The 21,005-nt window shown below is 42.0% G+C and overlaps 1 protein-coding gene across 1 annotated transcript in view; it reads left to right on the forward strand.

The window, feature by feature from the left end:
* The window catches only part of washc5 (WASH complex subunit 5), a 159,276-nt gene that overhangs the window by 78,358 nt on the left and 59,913 nt on the right, over positions 1-21,005 (forward strand). Inside the window, exons 14-16 of the mRNA XM_073052838.1 lie at positions 7,293-7,403; positions 14,228-14,368; positions 15,978-16,058. Of these exons, the coding sequence (XP_072908939.1) occupies positions 7,293-7,403; positions 14,228-14,368; positions 15,978-16,058 (333 nt within the window). The remainder of the gene's footprint in view (positions 1-7,292; positions 7,404-14,227; positions 14,369-15,977; positions 16,059-21,005) is intronic.

Consider the following 21,005-nt stretch of genomic DNA (forward strand, 5'->3'; position numbering starts at 1 on the left):
AACTTTGCACCTAACTCCCTAAATTCTCTTTGCAGGACCTCTTCCTTCTTCCTATCCATGTCATTGGTCCCTACATGGACCACGACATCTGGCTGCTCACCCTCCTTGAGAATACTAAGAACTGGATCTGAGTTATCACGGACCCTGGTACCAGAGAGGCAACAGACCCTCCGGGATTCTCGATCTCTTCTACAGAACCTCTCATCTGTCCCCTTAACTACTGAATCCCCAATCACTACTGCTCTCCACTTTTCCCTCCTTCCCTTCTATGCGGAGGGTCCGGTCTCGGTGCCAGAGATGCAGCCACTGCAACTTGTCCCTGGTAGATCGTCCCCCCATATTTAGGAGATATATTTTGAAGAAAGTTTGGTGTTTAAGTTTATCTTTGTGCACCGTAGTTATTCTTGTTTACGCTGTGAACTAACGAATTTTGCATATGTGTACTACCTTTGTTCACAGCTGCCGTGAGAATCATTGACAGTATTAGTATATTCAGCTGTACGATGATTTGGTATTAAATTTAATATGTATTTTACTTAACTCTTCGCACTTTCACCAAAAAAACCTCGTAAAACGCTCTTGGAAAGTTGTTTAGCACACTGCATAGCACAATGATGGCAGCAGAGTGAAAAGATAGCTTGTCTTCAAAGGCATTGCCTGGACTGGAGACCCTTGTAACTGCCATAGATGATAACATCAGCTTCCAAACAGAGCAAAGTCAATCATCGAGGCTTGCAGGTCAGGTCAGAATGTGCCTTCATGTTTGTGTCATCAAGACACTTGGGTGTTACCACACCTAGCATGGCTGCAGCACACGCTCACACCAAAGCTGAAATGGCATGAATGATGGCAGCATATGCTAAGCATGAAATTGAGAAAGTGGAGAGAGCCCATAGAGAAATGGAGAGCAGGTGTAGAGGCTTCATTAAGTGCACTCATGGAAGAACTGTCTTGATAGAGGCAAACGTGTATGAAGCAGCAGCTGACTGAGACAGTTGTGAGCATAACTGAAACCAATCAAGACGTCATCACAACAGCCAATGCGTATTACTAAAGAATATGTCCAAATGCATTTTGGCTATAAAAAAGATAATGTTTCAGCTCTACAAGGAGAAGCTGTCCGCACATAGCCAACATGTCTCTCACATAGTGCTCGTATTGGCAGTCAAGTTTTGGATTGGATAAGAGAGCTTAAGTAAGGTAAAGGAACACTTAGGAGGTAGTGATCGTAATATGATAGAATTCACCCTGCAGTTTGAGAGGAAACAGCTAAAGTCAGACATTTCAGTATCACAGTGTGGTAAAGGGAATTGCAGAGGCATGAGAGAGGAGTTGGCCAAAGTTCATTGGAAGGGGACACTAGCAGATATGCAGTGGCGTGTTCGGGAAGCAATTTGGAAAGTACTGGATAGATGCATCCCAAAAATGAAGCAGAATTTTAAAGGGAGGATGAAGCAACTGTGACTGACAAGGAAAGTCAAATTCAACATAAAAGCGAAAGTGAGGCCATATAATATAGTACAAGTGAGTGGATTGGGAAGCTTTTAAAAAGCAGCTGAATGCAACTAAGATAGTCAAAGGAGAGAAAAGATGAAATATGTAGGTAAGCTAGTCAAAAATATATAAGAGGAAACCAAGAGTTTTTTTTTCAGATATATAAAGAGTAAGAGAGACAAGAATGGATATCAAACAACTGGAATGTGATGCTAGAGAGGTAGTAATAGGGGACAGAGAAATAGTGGATGAATTTAATAAATATTCAGTATCACTCTTCACTAGCAGTATGCCAAAAATTCAAGAGTGTAATCACTATTACTAAGGAAAAGGTGCTTGGGAAGGTTAAAGATCAGAAGGTAGATAAGTCATCTGGACCAGATGGTGTACACCCTAGGGTTCTGAAAGAGGTGGCTGAAGAGATTGTGGAGGCATTAGTAGTGATCTTTCAAGAATCACTAGATTCTGGAATGGTTCCGGAGGACTGAAAATGTCACTCCACTCTTTAAAAAGGGAGGTAGGCAGAAGGAGGAAAGGAAATTATATGCCAGTTAGCCTGAGTTCAGTTGTTAGGAAGATGTTGAAGTCCATTATTAAGGATGAGGTTTCATGGTACTTGGAGGCACATGATTGAAATAAACCAAAGTCAGCAAGGTTTCCTTAAAGGAAGATCTTATCTGCCAAATCTGTTGGAATTCTTTGAAATAACAAGCAGGATCAACAAAGAATCAGTGAGTGCTGTTTACTTGTATTTTCAGAAAGCCTTTAACAAGGTGCTACAGATGAGGCTGCTTCACAAGATAAGAACCCATGGTATTATAGGAAAGATACTAGTATGGATAAAACACTGATGAGGCCTCACGTAGAGTATTGTGAGCAGGTTTGGAACCCTTATCTTGGAAAGGATGTGCTGAAACTGGAGAGAGTTCAAAGAGGTTCATGAAAATGATTCTAGGATTGATTGGCTTGTCGTATGAAGAGCGTCTGATGGCGCTGGGCCTGTATTCACTAGAATTCAGAAGAATGAGGGGTGACCTCATTGAAACCTATTGAAAAGTGAAAGGCCTAGATAGAGTGGACATGGAGAGGATGTTTCCTATAGTTGGGGGTGTCTGGGAGTAGACAGCACAGCTTCAGATTAGAGTGATGTCCATTTAGAATAAAGATGACATTTTTTTTGCCAGAGGGTAGTAAATCTGTGGAATTCTTTACCGCAGACAACTGTGGAGGTGAAGTCAGTGAGTCTATTTAAAGTTGAGGTTAAGAATTTCCTGATTAGCCAGGGATTCAAGATTAAGGGAGGAGGCAGGGAACTTTGTTTAATAAATCATCCATGATCGAATGTTCAAGTAGACTTGATGGGACAAATGGCTTAATTTTGTTTCTACTTTTTTTTTAATGGCCTTGTGGTCTAATGCCTATAGCAGCAATGACCCACAACATCTCCTCCTATAGTTCCACCACAGCAAAGACCTCAGTCAAGAGATGCTACTGATACCAATACAGACATGAGTTTCCATCCATTCCAGGAATCGCATTTGGCAAACAAGACTCCACAATGCTCTTATTCAGGAGCTGTAGGTGCATTAGATTTGGCATGGTACTGGCTTGTTGAGACCTAGTCACAGCGGGACCAAAGGTGTTCAACAACCAATCTGTCAGTTATCTGTTGTGAAGTTAAGTTTCGCAATGCCATGGAAGGACTAAGTCTTAAACCTAATGAAGAGCTAGACTTTCGCTAGGTGGCTTGTTGAGAAGTCATTACAATGTTCCTAAAGGGTTCGGGCTGTGCATATTAATAAAGTAGCTATGAATGCTGTGACAGAGGCAGGGCCTATACTATGGCTCTCCAGAGGCAATTAAAGAATCTCTCTACAGTAGACTAGATAATTTTTCAAAGCTTTCACACAAAGAACTGTAGAATGTACAGGGCTTGCAGATCTGTGGCTGGAACTGCAAGCCACAAAAAAAATGAAATTTACTTAGTTAGGGCTAAGTTTCTTGGACACAGCAAGGGAAATAGTGGAGAAACTAACGAACAATATCCAAGAACAGCAGATAACTGAAGGTTTCAGGTATAAAATTAAGCATCACCAATTTCATTCTTTGTAGAATTTGTTAGCTGCCATACAGAAATGCAAAATGACACTAGTTTCATGCTTTCAACTTCTCATTCAAAGAGAAGGAGGCCTCCAGCAAAAGCATGGAAAACCAAAACGCTTAACACGGTCAGCAAAAGCAGAAAACTCTTATCATGAACCCCGGTAGACAATAACTTGGTCTGTTTTTTTTAAAAAAAGCCTCATCCCTTAAGGAAATACTGAGGATTCAGAGAAAAAACACTCATAGACCGAAGATGCTTTCTTAGAGAACATGAAATATGCTTCAAGTGTTGTGATTCAACAGCAAACCGGGGAAAATACTAAATCTGTCATACACTGCACTGAGTACAACAGTGACCACCACATGTCAGCACTTCACTCAGGCTACTACTGGTTCCAGTATGACTGCAGCAGAGCATGGCAAGGAGCCAGCACAAAGCACTTTCTGCCCAACAGCTGAAACTGGGTTGGGTGACAGTAAGTGAAATCTGCCTCGTCAGCCCACTGCAGCACATTTAAGACTAATGTCCTGGAGACTGGGTGCCCAAGTTATTTTGGATATTGTGAGAGTAGAATTTGTATGAAAGTGATTACTATAGGTAAGCAAATCAAGTGCCCTGACATAGTTACATCTGCTCAACCACGTTTAGACTGGTCTTCCGTCACTTGGACGATAACTAAGAGCTGGCACCTTCCATTGAAGATGAGGTCTTCCTTCGAAGAGTTTAGCAAAGATGAGTCCAAGAGTTGGGTAACTCCTCTGCCTTTCCACTCTCCATGACAACTGCTATTGAGCAACTGAGAGCAGGCCCTTAGTCAATTTGTGTCCCTGTGTCACACATTGAGAAGGAAACCAGAAATAAAAGATTATTATGTGGCACTCACAGAGAGACTCTTCAGGAACAATCGTGCTGATCTAGCTCCTCCTCCAGAATACTGGGATGCTGGGATTTGCCCAACTTTGACATTTACCAGCCCCAGAAACCTGCACAAATACAAATAGTTTTTGATTCCTGTGCACAGTTCAAAGGCATATCTCTGAACATTGTGCTCCTGAGGGGTCCAGACTTCAATAATCATCTGCTTGGACTCCTCATGCACTTCAGAACTGAGTCTGTATCAGTGATGATAGACATCAAACAAATATACCACAACTTCCAAGTGAGAGAGGATCTTCGAGATTACCTCAGATGCTTGTGGTTTCACGATCACCGACTGGACAACTTGGCAGTGCACGCTTGGAACACTTTTCAGACTTGAAGTCCCTTACCAGAGCAATTACATGGCTCTCACTGCTTGTTCCTTTACAGGAGTAGCCAAAAACAGCCTTTGCAATGGTTGGCACATTCGTAAGCAACCTCTCAGTGAAGAGCAACTGAATTGGGCAAAGGTTAGAATTCAGAATGTTGTTCAAAGACAGGTATGTGCAGAGGAAGTGTAGTTCATCATGAAGCAGGAACCTGTCCCAAAGCAAAGTCCTCTTAGTAAACTCTGTCCCTTTCTTGACTCTGAGGGGCTACTGTGAGTTGGAGGTTATATCAAGAAGGCACAACTCACTTCAGAGGTAGCAAATCTGATCATTCTTCTGGGTAAGCACCATGTCACCCCTCTGCTCATTAGACATTACCATGAACAAGTATGTCTTCAATGCTGACATTTTTGATGTGAGAACGATTGAAGATGGTGTAGTAAGACTTTTCAAGAGCATTCTCTGAGAATATTGCTCTTTTGCCAAAGGCGATATTGAAATTATCACAATTGTGAATTTGGCCTGTAATTTCAGTAGTTAAGTTTGAATCCTATGGAAGGCAAGTGGGAGTATTCCTGCCTCTAAGAGGCACAGTTCATTTTATATGAATGTCACCTCCTATATGCAAACTGTTTGTTATGCAACTACCTGTGCAGTTAGTTTTCATTTAGATCTGAAGCACACGTTGGAAAGACCTTCCCTTTGCTTGCCCTTGAAACAGCAATATCTGTGAGTCTTCAATATCTTCATTCTCAGTCACCCTTGAAATAGCAATATCTGTGAGACTTCAATATCTTCATTTTGTTTGCCCCTGAAATAGCAATATCTGTGAGACTTAAGTTTTTGGTAACATTGGTAAACATTCAATAGGTATATTTTGAAGGAAGTATGATGTTTACGTTTATCTTTGTGCCACGTGTTTATTGTTTACACTGTAGAGTTATAGAGTGTTGTGTGTGTGTGTGTGTGTGTGTGTGTGTGTGTGTGTGTGGTTAACAGCTGTTGTGAGAATAACCGACTATTGGTATATTCAGGTATGCAACAATTCTGTATTGAATTTAATATGTATTTTACTTAACTCTGCATTTCACAAAGAGATCTTATTAAAAATGCTGAAGAAAGCTTCCATCTGGGGTGATTTTTGATAAATTGTTTAGCTCGTTGCATAGCCGTGTGCATGTGTAAATGAGTGGGCAGTAGACCCTGTACAGTCTGATCTACTAAGGTTGGATTTTCCTTGTATGGTGAATCACTTTTAACTTTATGTTGATTAAATCATTAATGTTCCCAACACAATCTGCCCTTCTTGAAATCCATATGCTTTCATTATTATACTTGGATATGGTCCTAATTTTCTCTTATGTCGACAGTGTCATTCCAATAATCCTGCAATTCTCCACTTCTAATCCTATCGGCATCTGATACAGTACATTGATAGGGTCTAACCAGAACCTTGTGTAGCATTTCCTTATACTTAGACTCCCTTCAGATCAGGGGTTCCCAACCTCCTGTATGCTGTGGACCAATACCATTAAGCAAGGGGACCATGGACCCCAGGTTGGGGACCCCTGCTTTAGGGATAAAGGGCAATGTCGGAATAATTACCTATTGGCTTTTTGTTCTTGGATCCTTAAATCTGCTCCTCTGATGATCTAATGCTTCTCAACACTGAACTTTCATCTGCCACAGTTCTGTCCAGTTGTTTAATCCACCAATTTGTTTTCACAACATCCATTTCCCATCTACACTTTTTGGTGTGTTGCTGCAGACACAATGCTGGAGGAGGTCAGGCAGCATGTACAGAGGGGAATGAACAGTGGACATTTCAGACCCTCACTCGGACTGGAAAGGAAGGGGGAAGAAACCAGTATATAAGGTGGAATGAGAACAAGCTAGAAGGTGATAGATGAGATTTGCTGAGGGGGAAAGTGGATGTATGTGGGATGCGGGATGAAGTAAGAAGTTGGGAGGAGATGAGGTAAAGAGCTGAAGAAGGAATCTAATAGGAGAGGTCAGTGGTCCATGGAAGAAGGGGAAGAAAGGGAATTGGTTAGAGGTGAGAAGAGAAGGGTGAGGGTCATCAAAATGGGGAATGGAAAAAGTGAAGGAGGGAGGGTGCAGAAAAGAGAAGAACAAATCAGATGTTGCTTGACTCGTGTTCCTCATGCATTTTGTCTGTGTGGCTCTGGATCACCATAATCTCTTGTGTTTTTGGTGAGCTGCTTTCTGGATCATGGCAGGAAACTCTAACGTATCATGTTCCATTCCATTCTCTGAGAGCTCTTCCTACGTTAAAAGATGGGGATAAACATTAGCCTTGCTAATGATGCTCATGTCTTGTGAATGGATCTGAAATAAACTGTTTTGCACGTGGAGTGTAGTTTTGTTGATTGGCTGAGGTTTAGCAACCTGCTGCTTCACACTGTACTGACTTTGTTCTGTTTCAGTTGGCATCAGGTCTTGATCTTCCTTTGATGCGTATAAATCAGGCCAACAGTCCTGACCTTCTAAGTGTGTCCCAGTATTACTCTGGAGAGCTAGTTGCCTATGTTAGAAAGGTGAGTAGTGCAAATTTGAAATTAACTGTATTGACTCATGCCAGATCAAGCTTTGTCTGATAACAAAGTTTCAAAGGTACATTTAATGTTAGAGAAATGTATACAATATACATCTTGAAATGCTTTTTCTTCACAACCATCCACGAAAAACAGAGTGCCCCCAAAGAATGAATGACAGTTAAATGTTAGAACCCTAAAGTCCCCCCACCAGCTTCCTCCCCCCCTGCGTAAGCAGCAGCAAGCAACAATCACCCTCCCCACACTGGCAAAAAAATAAGCATCAACACCTGCCACTGAGCACTCAAGTGTGAGCAAGGCAACAGCAAAGATACAGACTTGCAGTTACCCTGAAGACTATTGATTCTCCTAAGCTGTACATTTCTTTTTCTCTTTAAACTTGCCCACTATAAAAATTTTCTAACCCATATTCGTCATCATTCTTACTATTTCCAATGACCGAATCTGTAGCTTCAAACAACTCCTACTAAGTGTTTAATCTTTAACTTCTGTCATTGAACAGCTCGTCTTCCCATCTGCTTATCTGCTCAGCCCTTGTGCTACCTCTGCTGTTGCTTTCCTGTCAGTTCTACCTGCAGTATCACTGTACCCTGTGTGGTTTCATTTCAGCACTTGAGTGAAGAGAACATAACCATAAATGGCTTAGCCACGTCAGCTGCCATTATATGGTCGTCCAGGCTTATTATGGTTTTGTTAAACTCCCCATAACCTCCTTTAGTAGTTGCAGCTTTATCTGTAGTACCAGCAGCAAATAGCACTTGGTCTCTGCTCAGTCGCTGTTCCAACTCCTGTTTCCTATGTTTGCTTCTGTAAGTACACAGTGGAGAGTATCCTGACTGGTTGCATCACAGCCTGGTATATAAGCACAAATGCTCAGGAATGGAAAAAGTCCATAGAAAGTGTTGGATACAGCTCAGTCCATCACAGCCAAAGTCCTCCCATACCATTGAGCATATCTACAAGGAGTGCTGCTTCAAGAAAGCAACATTTATCATCAGGGACCCCTGCCCCCTGCCTCCCACCATCCAAGTTGTGCTCTATTCTCACTGCTGCCACCAGGAAAGAGGTACAGGAGCCTTGGGTCCCACACTACCAGGTTCAGGAACAGTTATTACCCAACAAACATCAGGCTCCTGAACTGCCGTAGATAAATTAAGACCATAAGACAAAGGAGCAGAAGTCAGCCTTTCGGCCCATCGAGTCTGCTCCACCACTTTATCATGAGCTGATCCAATCTCCCCTTTAGTCCCATTGCCCCGCCTTCTCACCATAACCTTTGATGCCCTGACTACTCAGATACCTATCAATCTCTGCCTTAAATACACCCAATGACTTGGCCTCCACTGCCGCCCGTGGCAACAAATTCCACAGATTCACCGCCCTCTGGCTAAAAAAATTTTTTTGCATCTCTGTTCTGAATGGGCGCCCTGCAATCCTCAAGTCACGTCCTCTCATACTGGACTCCTCCAACATGGGAAACAACTTTGCCACATCCACTCTGTCCATGCCTTTCAACATTCAAAATGTTTCTATGAAATCCCCCTTCATTCTTCTAAACTCCAAGGAGTACAGTCCAAGAGCGGTCAAACGTTCCTCATATGTTAACCCTCTCATTCCCGGAATCATTCTAGTGAATCTTCTCTGAACCCTCTCCAATGTCAGCACATCCTTTCTTAAATAAGGAGCCCAAAACTGCACACAGCATTCCAAGTGAGGTCTGACTGGTGCCTTATAGAGCCTCAACATCGCATCCCTGCTCCTATACTCTATTTCTCTAGAAATGAATGCCAACATTACATTCGCCTTCTTCACCACCGACTCAACCTGGAGGTTAACCTTAAGGGTATCCTGCACGAGGACTCCCAAGTCCAGTTGCACCTCAGAACTTTGAATTCTCTCCTCATTTAAATAATAGTCTGCCTGTTTATTTCTTCTACCAAAGTGCATGACCGTACACTTTCCGACATTGTAATTCACTTGCCACTTCTTTGCCCATTCCCCCAATCTATCCAAGTGTCTCTTCAGACTCTCTGTTTCCTCAGCACTGCCAGCCCCTCCACCTATCTTTGTATCATCAGCAAACTTAGCCACAAAGCCATCTATTCCATAATCCAAATCGTTGATATACAACGTAAAAAGAAGCGGCCCCAACACAGACCCCTGTGGAACACCACTGGTAACCAGCAGCCAACCAGAATGGGATCCCTTTATTCCCACTCTCTGTTTCCTGCCAATCAACCAACGCTCTATCCACATATATAACCTTCCCATAATTCCATGGGCTCTTATCTTGTTTAGCAGCCTCATGTGCGGCACCTTGTCAAAGGCCTTCTGAAAATCCAAATACACAACATTCACTGCATCTCCCTTGTCTAGCCTACTTGTAATTTCCTGAAAAAATTCACTCATCTCAAATCAGAATTGATATGTCAATCTCCATAGCATGTTTCAAGGATCCTACAAATCATGTTCTCAGTTTAATTTACACAGTTTGTTTTATTTTGCATTGATGGTTGTTTGTCCATATTAGTTACAGATAGATTTTCACAAATACTATAGTATTTATTTTCCTGTAAATGCCTGCGATATATTCATACTTTGATAAAAAATTTACTTTGACTAATGTTACCCCCTCATTGCTCTATCTCTACATCCTCTGTTTCCCCTTGCATTCAAAGTCAAATGCTTCCCCCTGCTCTTGGTCAAGACAGCCTTGAGCTCTGGTGTCTCATCATTGTGTCACTATCCTTGACCTCACTAACATCTTGAGATATCTGCTGCTGCATTCATCTGAAGTCCTTGCATCTCAGCTTCCTAGCTTATTCCCCAGGTAATGGTTCTATCACCTGTCCCATTTTCCCCTCTCCTGACCTATCAATAGACAGTAAACAGGTTGGGTCTGTATGCCTTGGAGATCAGAAGAATGAAGGGAGATCTTAATGAAATATAGAACAGGAACAGGCCCTTCGGCCCACAATGTTGTGCCTAAGCAGTTAAAAAGTAAATCAAAAGCACCCGAACACTAAACCCTCCTACCTACACCATGTCCATATCTCTCCATCTTCCTCACATCCATGTGCCTAAAACATCTCTTAAAAGCCTCTAATGCATTTGCCTCTACCACCATACCAGGGGGCGTATTCCAGGCATCCACCACTCTCTGAGTAATAAGCTTGCCCTTCACATTCCCCTTGAACCTACCCCCTCTCACAGTCACTGCCTACCTTCTTGTATGAGACATTTCGACCCTGGGGATCAGATACTCCCTGTCAACTCTCTCTCTGCCTCTCCTAATCTTGTACACCTCCATCAGATCTCCTCTTAGCCCCTGCCGCTCCAGAGAAAACAACCCAAGGTTATCCGGCCTCTTGTGGTAGCAATTGCCCTCTAAACCAGCAGCATCCTGGTAAATCTCTTTTGCACTCTTTCCAAAGCCTCAACATCCTTCCTATAGTGGGGCAACTAGAGCTGTAGGGCATCTACTCCATATGTGGCCTAACCAGAGTTTTATACAGTTGCAACAGAACTCTTGACTTTTGAACTCAATGCCTTGACTAAAAAAAGCAAGCGCTCTACAAGCCTTCTTAACCACCTTATTGGCCTGTGTAGTCACTTCCAAGTAGGATCCAACTTGGATCCCAAGATCTCTCTGCTCAGCAACACTGTTAAGGACCTTGAGCTTATCAGTGTACTGTCTCCTTGCATTTGCTCTGCCAGTGTGCAACCCCTCACATTTACCAAGATTAAACTCCATCTGCTAATTCTTTCCTCATATGTGCAACTGATCTATATTATGCTGTATTCTTTACCAGTTTTCTGCACTATCCACAACTCCATCAATCTTGGTATCATCCGTAAACTTACTAACCCAATTATCTACATTTTTATTCAGGTCACTTATACACATCACAAACAGCAGAGGTCCCAGCACAGATCCCTGTGGAACACCACTAATTACAGACCTCCAGCTTGAATAAGTCCCTTCAATCATTACCCTCTGTCTTCTGTGTGCAAGCAGTTCTGAATCCAAATAGCCAATTCACAGCAGACCCCATGCATCTTAACCTTCTGGATTAGCTCCCATGAGGAGCTTCATCCATTTAGAAAACATCCATTGTCCTACCCTCATCAATCTCTCTTGTCACCTTGTCAAAAATCTCAATCAAGTTGGTAAAACATGACTTGCCCCATGCAAAGCCATGTTGGTTCTCCCTATTTAGGCCATGGGTCTCCAAATGCTCATCTATCCTATCCCTAAGAATTTTTTTCAGCAATTTCCCTACAAGTTACATTAGACTCACTGGTCTATAGTTTCCAAGACTTTCCCTTATTCCCCTCTTAAATAGACGTAGAGCATTAGCCACTCACCAGTCCTCCAGGACCTGGCCTGTGGCTAGACAGGACATGAAAATGCTGGTTAGGGGCCCAGCAATCGCATCTCTTGCCTCCTGCAATAACCTGTGGTAAATCCCATCAGACTCTGGGGACTTGTCCACCTTAATACTCATTAGGAGGCCCAACACTTCGTCCTCCTTGACCATATTTATACACTCAGCAGTGACCTCCATATTCTTTTCTTTAGTAAATAATGAAGCAAAGTGCTCATCAAGTACCTCATTTACTTTCTCTGCATCCAAGCAAATGTTTCCCCCCTTTATCCTCGAGTGGTTCACCCGCTCCCTAGTTATCATCTTGCTCTTCATGTATGTATAGAATGCCTTATTCACCATAACCCTACTTGCCAAGGACTTTTCACGGTCCCTCCCGGCTTTCCTGATTACTTTCTTTAGTTCTTTTCTGGCTTTGTTTGATCCTAACTTCCAAAGCTTTACGTATTTTTCCTTTTCCTTCTTGACTAAATTTATCACCTCTCTGGACATCCAAGGTTCTTGTTTCTTTGCAAACCTGGCTTTTCTTCTAATGGCAACATGCCTTCCCTCCATATGTCTGACGTGGACTTGCCAGAGAAAAGGTGCTCCCAATTAACACTTCTTAGTAATGCCCTCGTAATTTGTCCTACTCCAATTTTAAAACTCTCCCACAAGGACCATACCTATCCTTATCTATAGCTATCCTGAAAGTTAAGGAGTTGTGGTCACTGTTCCCAACTGCTTCCTCACTGAATGGTCAGTCACCTGATCAGGCTCATTACCTAACACCAGTATAGTACAGCCCCTTCCTCATTGGACCCATCCACATATTGAATTAAGAAACCTTACCAGATAAACTTAGCAAATTCTGCCCCATCTACAGACTCTGCATCCTCGACAGTTCCATCCAAACCATCCCAATGCTAGTAGAGCTTGTATTCCTATGGCTTCTGTCAATGTGCTCTTAATATTTTTTGTCTTTTTCTCTACGTGCAGACTGTGGGCTGATGAACTAATAAAGGGCTTACCTGCCTGTAACCCTGCCTCCTGGCCTCTTTCTGCACTCCATACACATTTCAGCTCCTCCATGTATGTCTGTCTGGCCATCCCCCCCACCCCCCTTCTTGCTGTTTCCCGTTGCAGGAATGTTACTTCTTGTATCTAAATTGTTGTTGTTTTGCCGCTCCTTATCTTTTTTTTTTGACACCCTCAAACTCTGCAACCCTTCCTGCTCCTATTCAGGTCCTCTGATCATCAGGCCATACCCTCCCTCCTCCCTGCCACTGAAGTCCATGTAGTCAGGAATTTGGGCTTCTTGTAATCGAAGCCCCTCCCTAGTTCTGTGCACCTTTGAACTTGTTCCTTTTTTAAAATAAACTGTTGATGTGTTCTTCACAAGGGATGAGACATGGATTTCCCATGAATGAGAGAAAAGGCAGATTCCACTAAGGTTGTTGGCAATGACACGAAGACTGCAGTGACTTACAACATAGAACATTAGAACAGTACAGGCCCCTTGGCCCTTGATCTTGACCCAGCATTTTAACCTAGTCCAAGATCAATTTGACCCTTTCCTTTGACTTAGCCCTCCGTTTTTCTTTTATCCATATGCCTATCTAAGAGTTTCTTAATTGCCCCTAATGTATCTGCCTCTGTCACTACCATCTCTGGCAGCACGTTCCACGCTCTCTCAACTCTTTGTGTTTATTGGAAAAAAACTCTGACGTCCCCCTATATTTTCCTCCAATCACCTTAAAATTATACCTCCTTGTATTAGCCATTGCTGCCCCGGGGTAAAAAAAAGGTAATTCCATAGATATGTTGACTTCTGTGTCAGTTTCAGCTTGTAAATTTTGGTATGTTCTACTGCAAACTCGCCTACATTCCTAACCCGTGGTATTCCCCAATCCAGACCTCTGTTGCTGTCACACATCCAGCCTATTTTCTGGATCCTGGCAGCAACTTCAAACTTCTCCATGTTTGGTAGCCCCCCCCCCCCCACCACTCTCGTGTTCCTGATCCTGACCTTGGGTCTGGTTGGATGTTGATTGTCACTGCAATGTGAAATCCATCAGCATTACCTTGCACAAATGGCCTTTGACATTTAACTAATTGAGCTGCTGTAACTGTGATTTTAAAGCCATGGAGCACTACAGCACAGAAACAGACCCTTCAGCCCATCCAGTCAATGCCAAACTGTTATTCTGCCTTGTCCCATCAACCCACCCCTGGACCATTGCCCTCCATACCTTTTTCATCCATGTAGTTGCCCAAACTTCTCTTAAACCTGCATCCACTGGCAGCTCGTCCCACTGTTGCACCACCCTCCTAGTGAAAAGGTTCTCCATCAGGTTCCACTTAAAACATTTTGCCTTTCACCATTAATCTGTGACCTTTATTTTTCAAAATTTAAAATATTTTTGTTCTATAATGTAGGTCTTGCAGATTATTCCAGAGAGCATGTTTCGATCCTTGGCAAAGATTATCAAGCTCCAGACACACAACATTATGGAAGTACCAACCCGACTAGATAAAGACAAGCTGAAGGATTATGCCCAGCTGGAAGCCAGATATGAGGTAAGGGAGCCTCATGGACAGGAGGTGCAAAAGGCATTAATGCCAAACACAGGCAATTGCTCAGCTGGTGTAGCCCACTGGTGGGGAAAGGCCAGGAACAAATATGGGAGAGTCAAAAATATAAATGCTTCTTTAAAAGCTGCATTTTTTTAGGATTAACTGAACAGTATTGGATTATTGGCAAGAATGTGACTAGTGTGGATGTAGCCGATTGATCGTGCGATGAGTTGATTGGGCCTTCTACATGTAAGAGGCTCTCACTTTGCACACACTTTTGAGCATGCAGTCAAGCATTTTTTTCACAGTGGTCCCAGTTATCGTTCCTGCATTGTAAGTTGTGCAGTATGTACTCTGGTTAACTTGACTTAGTAAAAATGGTTAATCATTCTGCTCTGCTGTCCTTCTTGCTCAGTGCAATACGTAACATTGACAATTCAGCTGTTGTATTTAAAGCCTCCTTTGTCTGTCTATTCCTCCATTGACTCTATCTGCAGTCCCCACTGCATCAGAAAAGCAGCCAGCATAATCAAGAACTCTTCCCAACCCAATTACTTTTCTCTTCTCCCCTCTCCTGTTGGGGAGAAGATATAAAGCCCTAGAGCACGAACCACCAGGCTTGAGGTCGACTTCAATTGCATTATGATCAGTCCTCTCATGTTCTAAAGATTGAACGTTTGATCTCCCAATATACCTCATGTAGATCTTGCACTTTATTTGTCTGTCTGCACCATTATGCTCTTGAACTTCACTCACCTCATCTCTGAACTGATCACTGAACACAACCTACAGACACACTTTCAAAGACCATAACTCATGTTCTCAGCATTGTTTAATCAGTTATTTATTGATTTATTATCATTATTTGCACAGTTTATCTTTTGCACATTGGTTGTTTGTAAGTCTTTATTTGAGTATAGTTTTTCGCTGATTATTTATGACGTCAGAGTAGCATCATGGTTAGTGCGACATCCTGGGGTGTTGGAGTTTGGAGTTCATTTCTGCCGCTGTCTATAAGAATTTTTTGCGTCCTTCTTGTGAAAGCATGGATTTCCTTCAGGTGCTCTGGTTTCCCTGCTCAGTCCAAAGATGTACCATTTAGTAGGTTAATTGGCCATTCTCAATTGTTCTGTGATTAGGGTGGGGATAAGTGGTTGGGTTGCTAGTTAGTATGGTTTGTTGGGCTGGAAGGGTACGGTCCTCATATCTCTGACTAAATAAATATTTCCTTTACTGTTCATGCCTGCAAGAAAATAGATCTCAAGGTTGTAATGGTGACTTATATGTACTTTGATAAGTTTATTTTGAACCTTGAACTTTCTGTGTAAATGTAATATTATATTCTGTATTCTGTTCTTGTACTACCTGAATGTAATTAAGTATGGCGTGACCTGATTAGGTGGCATGCAGAACCGTCCAATTTAATGTCATGTTTGACCATGCTCCACCTACCTTCACTGTGCAGTTGACTTTATTGACAGTTAGAACTCTGGAGAGGAATTTGAAACCACTTGTGCTTTTGCTACCAGTAATCATGGTTAAACACCAAAAGAAAGTTAATAGTTTATTATTTTTTTCTTTACTGGTAATTTGCATTAATTTTTCTCTATAGGTTGCCAGGCTTACTCATGCAATATCAATTTTCACTGAAGGCATTCTCATGATGAAAACGACCCTTGTTGGCATTATCAAGGTAAGCGGTGCTGTTTGTCCTAGTGGAGAATGAAGCTTTTTCCAGGTCAATGGGAGTAGGCGGTTTAAACGGCTTGGCATGGACTAGATGGGCTGTACTTTTCCATGACTCTATGAATTGGGAAACAATGTGGAATATATCCTTCTAGCCCTTCAAAGCCTGCCACTCAGCAATCCCACAATTTAGCCCTAGCCTAATCACAGGACAATTTACATTGACCATTTAACTGACTAACCAGTACGTCTTTGGACTCTCAGATGAAACCCGCATGGTCACAGGGAGCATTCACAAACTCCTCATGGGAGGTGGTGGTAATTGAACTCAGGTTGCTGGTACTGTAAAGCAGTTTGCTAGCCACTGCACTACTATACCACCATTACATTTGGCTTTCTCAAAAATAACACCAGCCTTCAATTCACTAGGTAGTTGTGTGTATTTTGCAGTTCAAATATAGTCACAAAACTGTCTAATTGCAAACTTTTATTTTCTATTTAGTCATCAAGCTTCGGTTTAAATCTGTTTCATGGCTGATTAATTTCTATTCTTATGACTTTTCTTAAATTGCAATTTACCATTTGGAATGTTCTGTTGCATGATTTCTTCAGAAAATATTCATAACATGAAATTCAAACTTTATTTGAAAAATAGTTCACGTTATGCCCTCCCTCTTATTTCCACGTGCCTTCTGTTAATGCTGTTATTTGTCTTGAGTAAGTGAAGGTGAGATAATTGTATTGATTCAGCTGATTGCTTCCAGGAATTAAGTAAGTGGGCAGGAGAAGTCAATATGCAGACATTTATATGCATGTGTTAAAAGCAGCTTCAGCAAAGTATAAAATGTGAGCTTGTAAGAATGTGTTGTGATTAGATAATGCACCCAAGCACCTTTCAAACTTCAGGCTCCTGAATGAGCATGGATACCTTCACTGACCTGGGCATTGAACTGATTCCACAACACATACACTCACTTTCAAGGACTCTACAAATCATGTTCTTAGTGCTATCTATCGATTGCACATTGGTTATTTATCAGTTTTTGTGTGGTTTTTCATAGATTCTATTGTATTTCTTTTTTCTGCTGTGAATGCCAGCAAGAAAAGGAATGTTAGGCAGTATATTCTCTGAAAAGAAATTTACTTTGAAGTTCCACAGCTAGGTTACCTGTCTTTGTATGACTGTAAGACATAGGAGCAGAAGTAGGCTATTTGGCCGGTTGAGTCTGCTCTGCCCTTCCATCATGGCTGATTTATTTTCCCTCTTGTTGTGTATGTGACTGGTTACACAACAAAACTATAAATAAAAACACTAGAGACTGGAACTAAGGCTACGTCCACACTGGACTGGATAATTTTGAAAACGCTGGTTTTGCGTAAAAACAATAGGCGTCCACACTAAGCGTTTTTAAAAAATATCTCTGTCCACATTAAAACAGATATTTTGGCGAATCTCTTCCTATTGCACATGCGCAGGACATGTCTACCGAAAACAAGTGACATGTTTGGTGTTGAATCTCGCCGTGAAAGACTTGGTACACGTTTGTTCAGTTACTGACTAGAAAAACTTAAATGACAGACAGCTGTTGGCTCTCAAGCAGGAGGACTTAAAACTAAAAAGAAACATACTGGAGCATATGGAGGCAACCAACAGGGAGTTCATGGACAGTATGACCTGGCTGACGACGAACATTGAAAAGCTGACGAACTCTTGTATTAATAAAGCCCCTTGTTAAATGTATAAAACATGTCTGCATCAGTATTGTATTTCCATACAATGTTACATTAGGCTGTTACACATCTATTGTCAGAGAAGTATTTGCATAAATAAGTAAACCACCTTCATACGAACTATGACAGAAAACAGGGCAAAGTGCGTATACTTATTTATTCAGTAAGTTAGGGGTTCAAAGTATTTGGTGAGTACATTTCTAACTCTTCTGGCTTCAGTCTCGTTGCCGTCTGTTCTGAAATTGTTAGGTTGTGTTCAAGAAAACAATGAAATGGCGCGCTGCCGTCACCATCTGTTCCAGCACGTCATGACAGTGTTTTTAGAAATCTCCGGTTACCCCGTCCACACTACTCTGGCCAATACGGTGTTTTCAAAATTACACACTCTGGAGAGTGTTTCTGAAATTCTCCGTTTTCGGGAGACGAAGATGCAGTTTTAGTGTGGACGGAGGGTAAAAATGAAGAGAAAAGGCTTCGGTTATAGATTTATCTGGTCTAGTGTGGACGTAGCCTAAGTTAACGGGTTTTTACTTATGGAACCCAAACTGAACACACACATATAGATCAATACACGCCTAATAGCGCATGCTCATTAAAGTGTTACTACGACATAAAATAGTCCCATATTATAAAGTAGGCTATATGGTACACCTCTCAGCCTCCTTCCCTATCACTTTGATGCCCTGACTAATCAAGCAGCTATCAACTGCCATTTTAAGTATACCCAATGACTTGAAATCCACAGGTTCACTCCCCCCCAGCCCCCTCCCCCTGCTAAAGAAATTCCTCCTCATCTCCATTCTCAATTGAAGTCCCTCTATTCTGAGGGTATGCCTCCCGGTTCCAGATTGAGCCACTAGAGAAAAAAAAATCCTCTCCACATTCACTTTCTCTAGGCCTTTCAATGTCCGATAGGTTTCAGTGAGATGCATCCTCTCATTCTTCTAAACTCCAGTAAGTGCAGACTCAGAGCTGTCAAATGCTCCTCTTACATTAACATTGAACATAGAAAACCTACAGCACAATACAGGCCCTTCAGCCCACAATTCTCTGCCAAACATGTACTTACTTTAGAAATTACCTAGTGTTACCCATAGCCCCTTATTTTTCTAAGCTCCATGTAGCTGTCCAGGAATCTCTTAAAAGACCCTGTCATATCTGCATCCACCACCGTTGCTGGCAGCCCATTCCACACACTCACCACTCTCTGTGTTTAAAAAAAATTATCCCTCTGTACCTACTTCCAAGCATCTTAAAACCTGTGCCCTCTCATGTTAGCCATTTCAACCCTTGAAAAAAGCCTTTTACTATCCACATGATCAATGCCTCTCATCATCTTGTACACCGCTATCAGGTCACCTCTCATCCTCCATCGCTCCAAGGAGAAAAGGCCAAATTCACTCAACCTATTCTCATAGGGCATGCTCCCCAATCCAGGCAACGTCCTTGTAAATCTCCTCTGCACCATTTTTATAGTTTCCACATCATTCCTGTAGTGAGTTTCAGAGAGCTAGGTAATGTTAGAGGTCTAGAAGATTATAAGGCTAACAGGAAGAAGCTTAAGAATGAAATTAGGAGAGCCAGAAGGGGCCATGAGGAGGCCTTGGCAGACAGGATTAAGGAAAACCCCAAGGCATTATACAAGTATGTGAAGAGCAAGAGGATAAGACGTGAGAGAATAGGACCAATCAAGTGTGACAGTGGAAAAGTGCGTATGCAACCAGAGGAAATAGCAGAGGTACTTAATGAATTCACTACGGAAAAGGATCTTGGCGATTGTAGGGATGACTTTCAATGGACTGAAAAGCTTGAGCATGTAGATATTAAAGAAGAGGATGTGCTGGAGCTTTTGGAAAGCATCAAGTTGGATAAGTCACCGGGACTGGATGGGATGTACCCCAGGCTGCTGTGGGAGGTGAGGGAGGAGATTGCTGAGCCTCTGGGAATGACCTTTGCATCATCAATGAGGAGGGAGAGGTTCCAGAGGATTGGACAGTTGTTCCTTTATTCAAGAAAGGGAGTAGGGATAGCCCAGGAAATTATAGACCAGCGAATCTTACTTCAGTGGTTGGTAAGTTGATGGAGAAGATCCTGAGAGGCAGGATTTATGAACATTTGGTGAGGCATAATATGATTAGGAATAGTCAGCATGGCTTTGTCAAAGGCAGGTCGAACCTTATGAGCCTGATTTGATTTTTTTGAGGATGTGACTAAACACATTGATGAAGGTAGAGCTGTAGATGCAGTGTATACAGTGACATGCAAAGGTTTTGGGCACCCCGGTCAAAATTTCTGTTGCTGTAAATAGTTAAATGAGTAGAAGATGAACTGATTTCCAAAAGTCATAAAGATGAAACGTTCTTTTCAACATTTTAAGCAAGATTAGTGTATTATTTTTGTTTTGTGCAATATTAGAGTGGGAAAAAAAGGAAAGGAGTACCATGCAAAAGTTTGGGCACCCCAAGAGATTTGAGCTCTCAAATAACTTTTACCAAGGTCTCAGACCTTAATTAGCTTGTTAGGGCTTGTTCACAGTCATTGTTAGGAAAGGCCAGGTGATGCAAATTTCAAAGCTTTATAAATACCCTGACTCCTCAAACCTTGTCCCAACAATCAGCTCCTCTTAGCAGCTGCCTAGCACTCTGAAAATTAAAATAAATGATGCCCACAAAGCAGAAGAAGACTATAAGAAGATAACAAAGCGTTTTCAGGTAGCCGTTTCCTCAGTTCGTAATGTTATTAAGAAATGGCAGTTAACAGGAACGGTGGAGGTTAAGTTGAGGTCTGGAAGACCAAGAAAACTTTCTGAGAGAACTGCTTGTAGCATTGCTAGAAAGGCAAATCAAAACCCCCATTTCACTGCAAAAGACATTCAGGAAGATTTAGCAGACTCTGGAGTGGTGGTGCACTGTTCTACTATGCAGCGACACCTGCACCAATATGACCTTCATGGAAGAAAACCTTTCCTGAGTCCTCACCACAAAATTCAGCATCAGAAGTTTGCAAAAGAACATCTAAACAAGCCTGATGCATTTTGGAAAGTAGCACTGTGGACTGATGAAATTAAAATCAAACTTTTTGGCCACAATGAGCAAAGGTATGTTTGGACAAAAAAGTGTACAGAATTTCATGAAATGAACACCTCTCCAACTGTTAAGCATGGGGGTGGATCGATCATGCATTGGGCTTGTGTTTCAGCCAGTGGCACGGGAAACATTTCACT

This window comes from Hemitrygon akajei, chromosome 1 (assembly GCF_048418815.1).
Source record: "Hemitrygon akajei chromosome 1, sHemAka1.3, whole genome shotgun sequence".
Taxonomy (NCBI): domain Eukaryota; kingdom Metazoa; phylum Chordata; class Chondrichthyes; order Myliobatiformes; family Dasyatidae; genus Hemitrygon; species Hemitrygon akajei.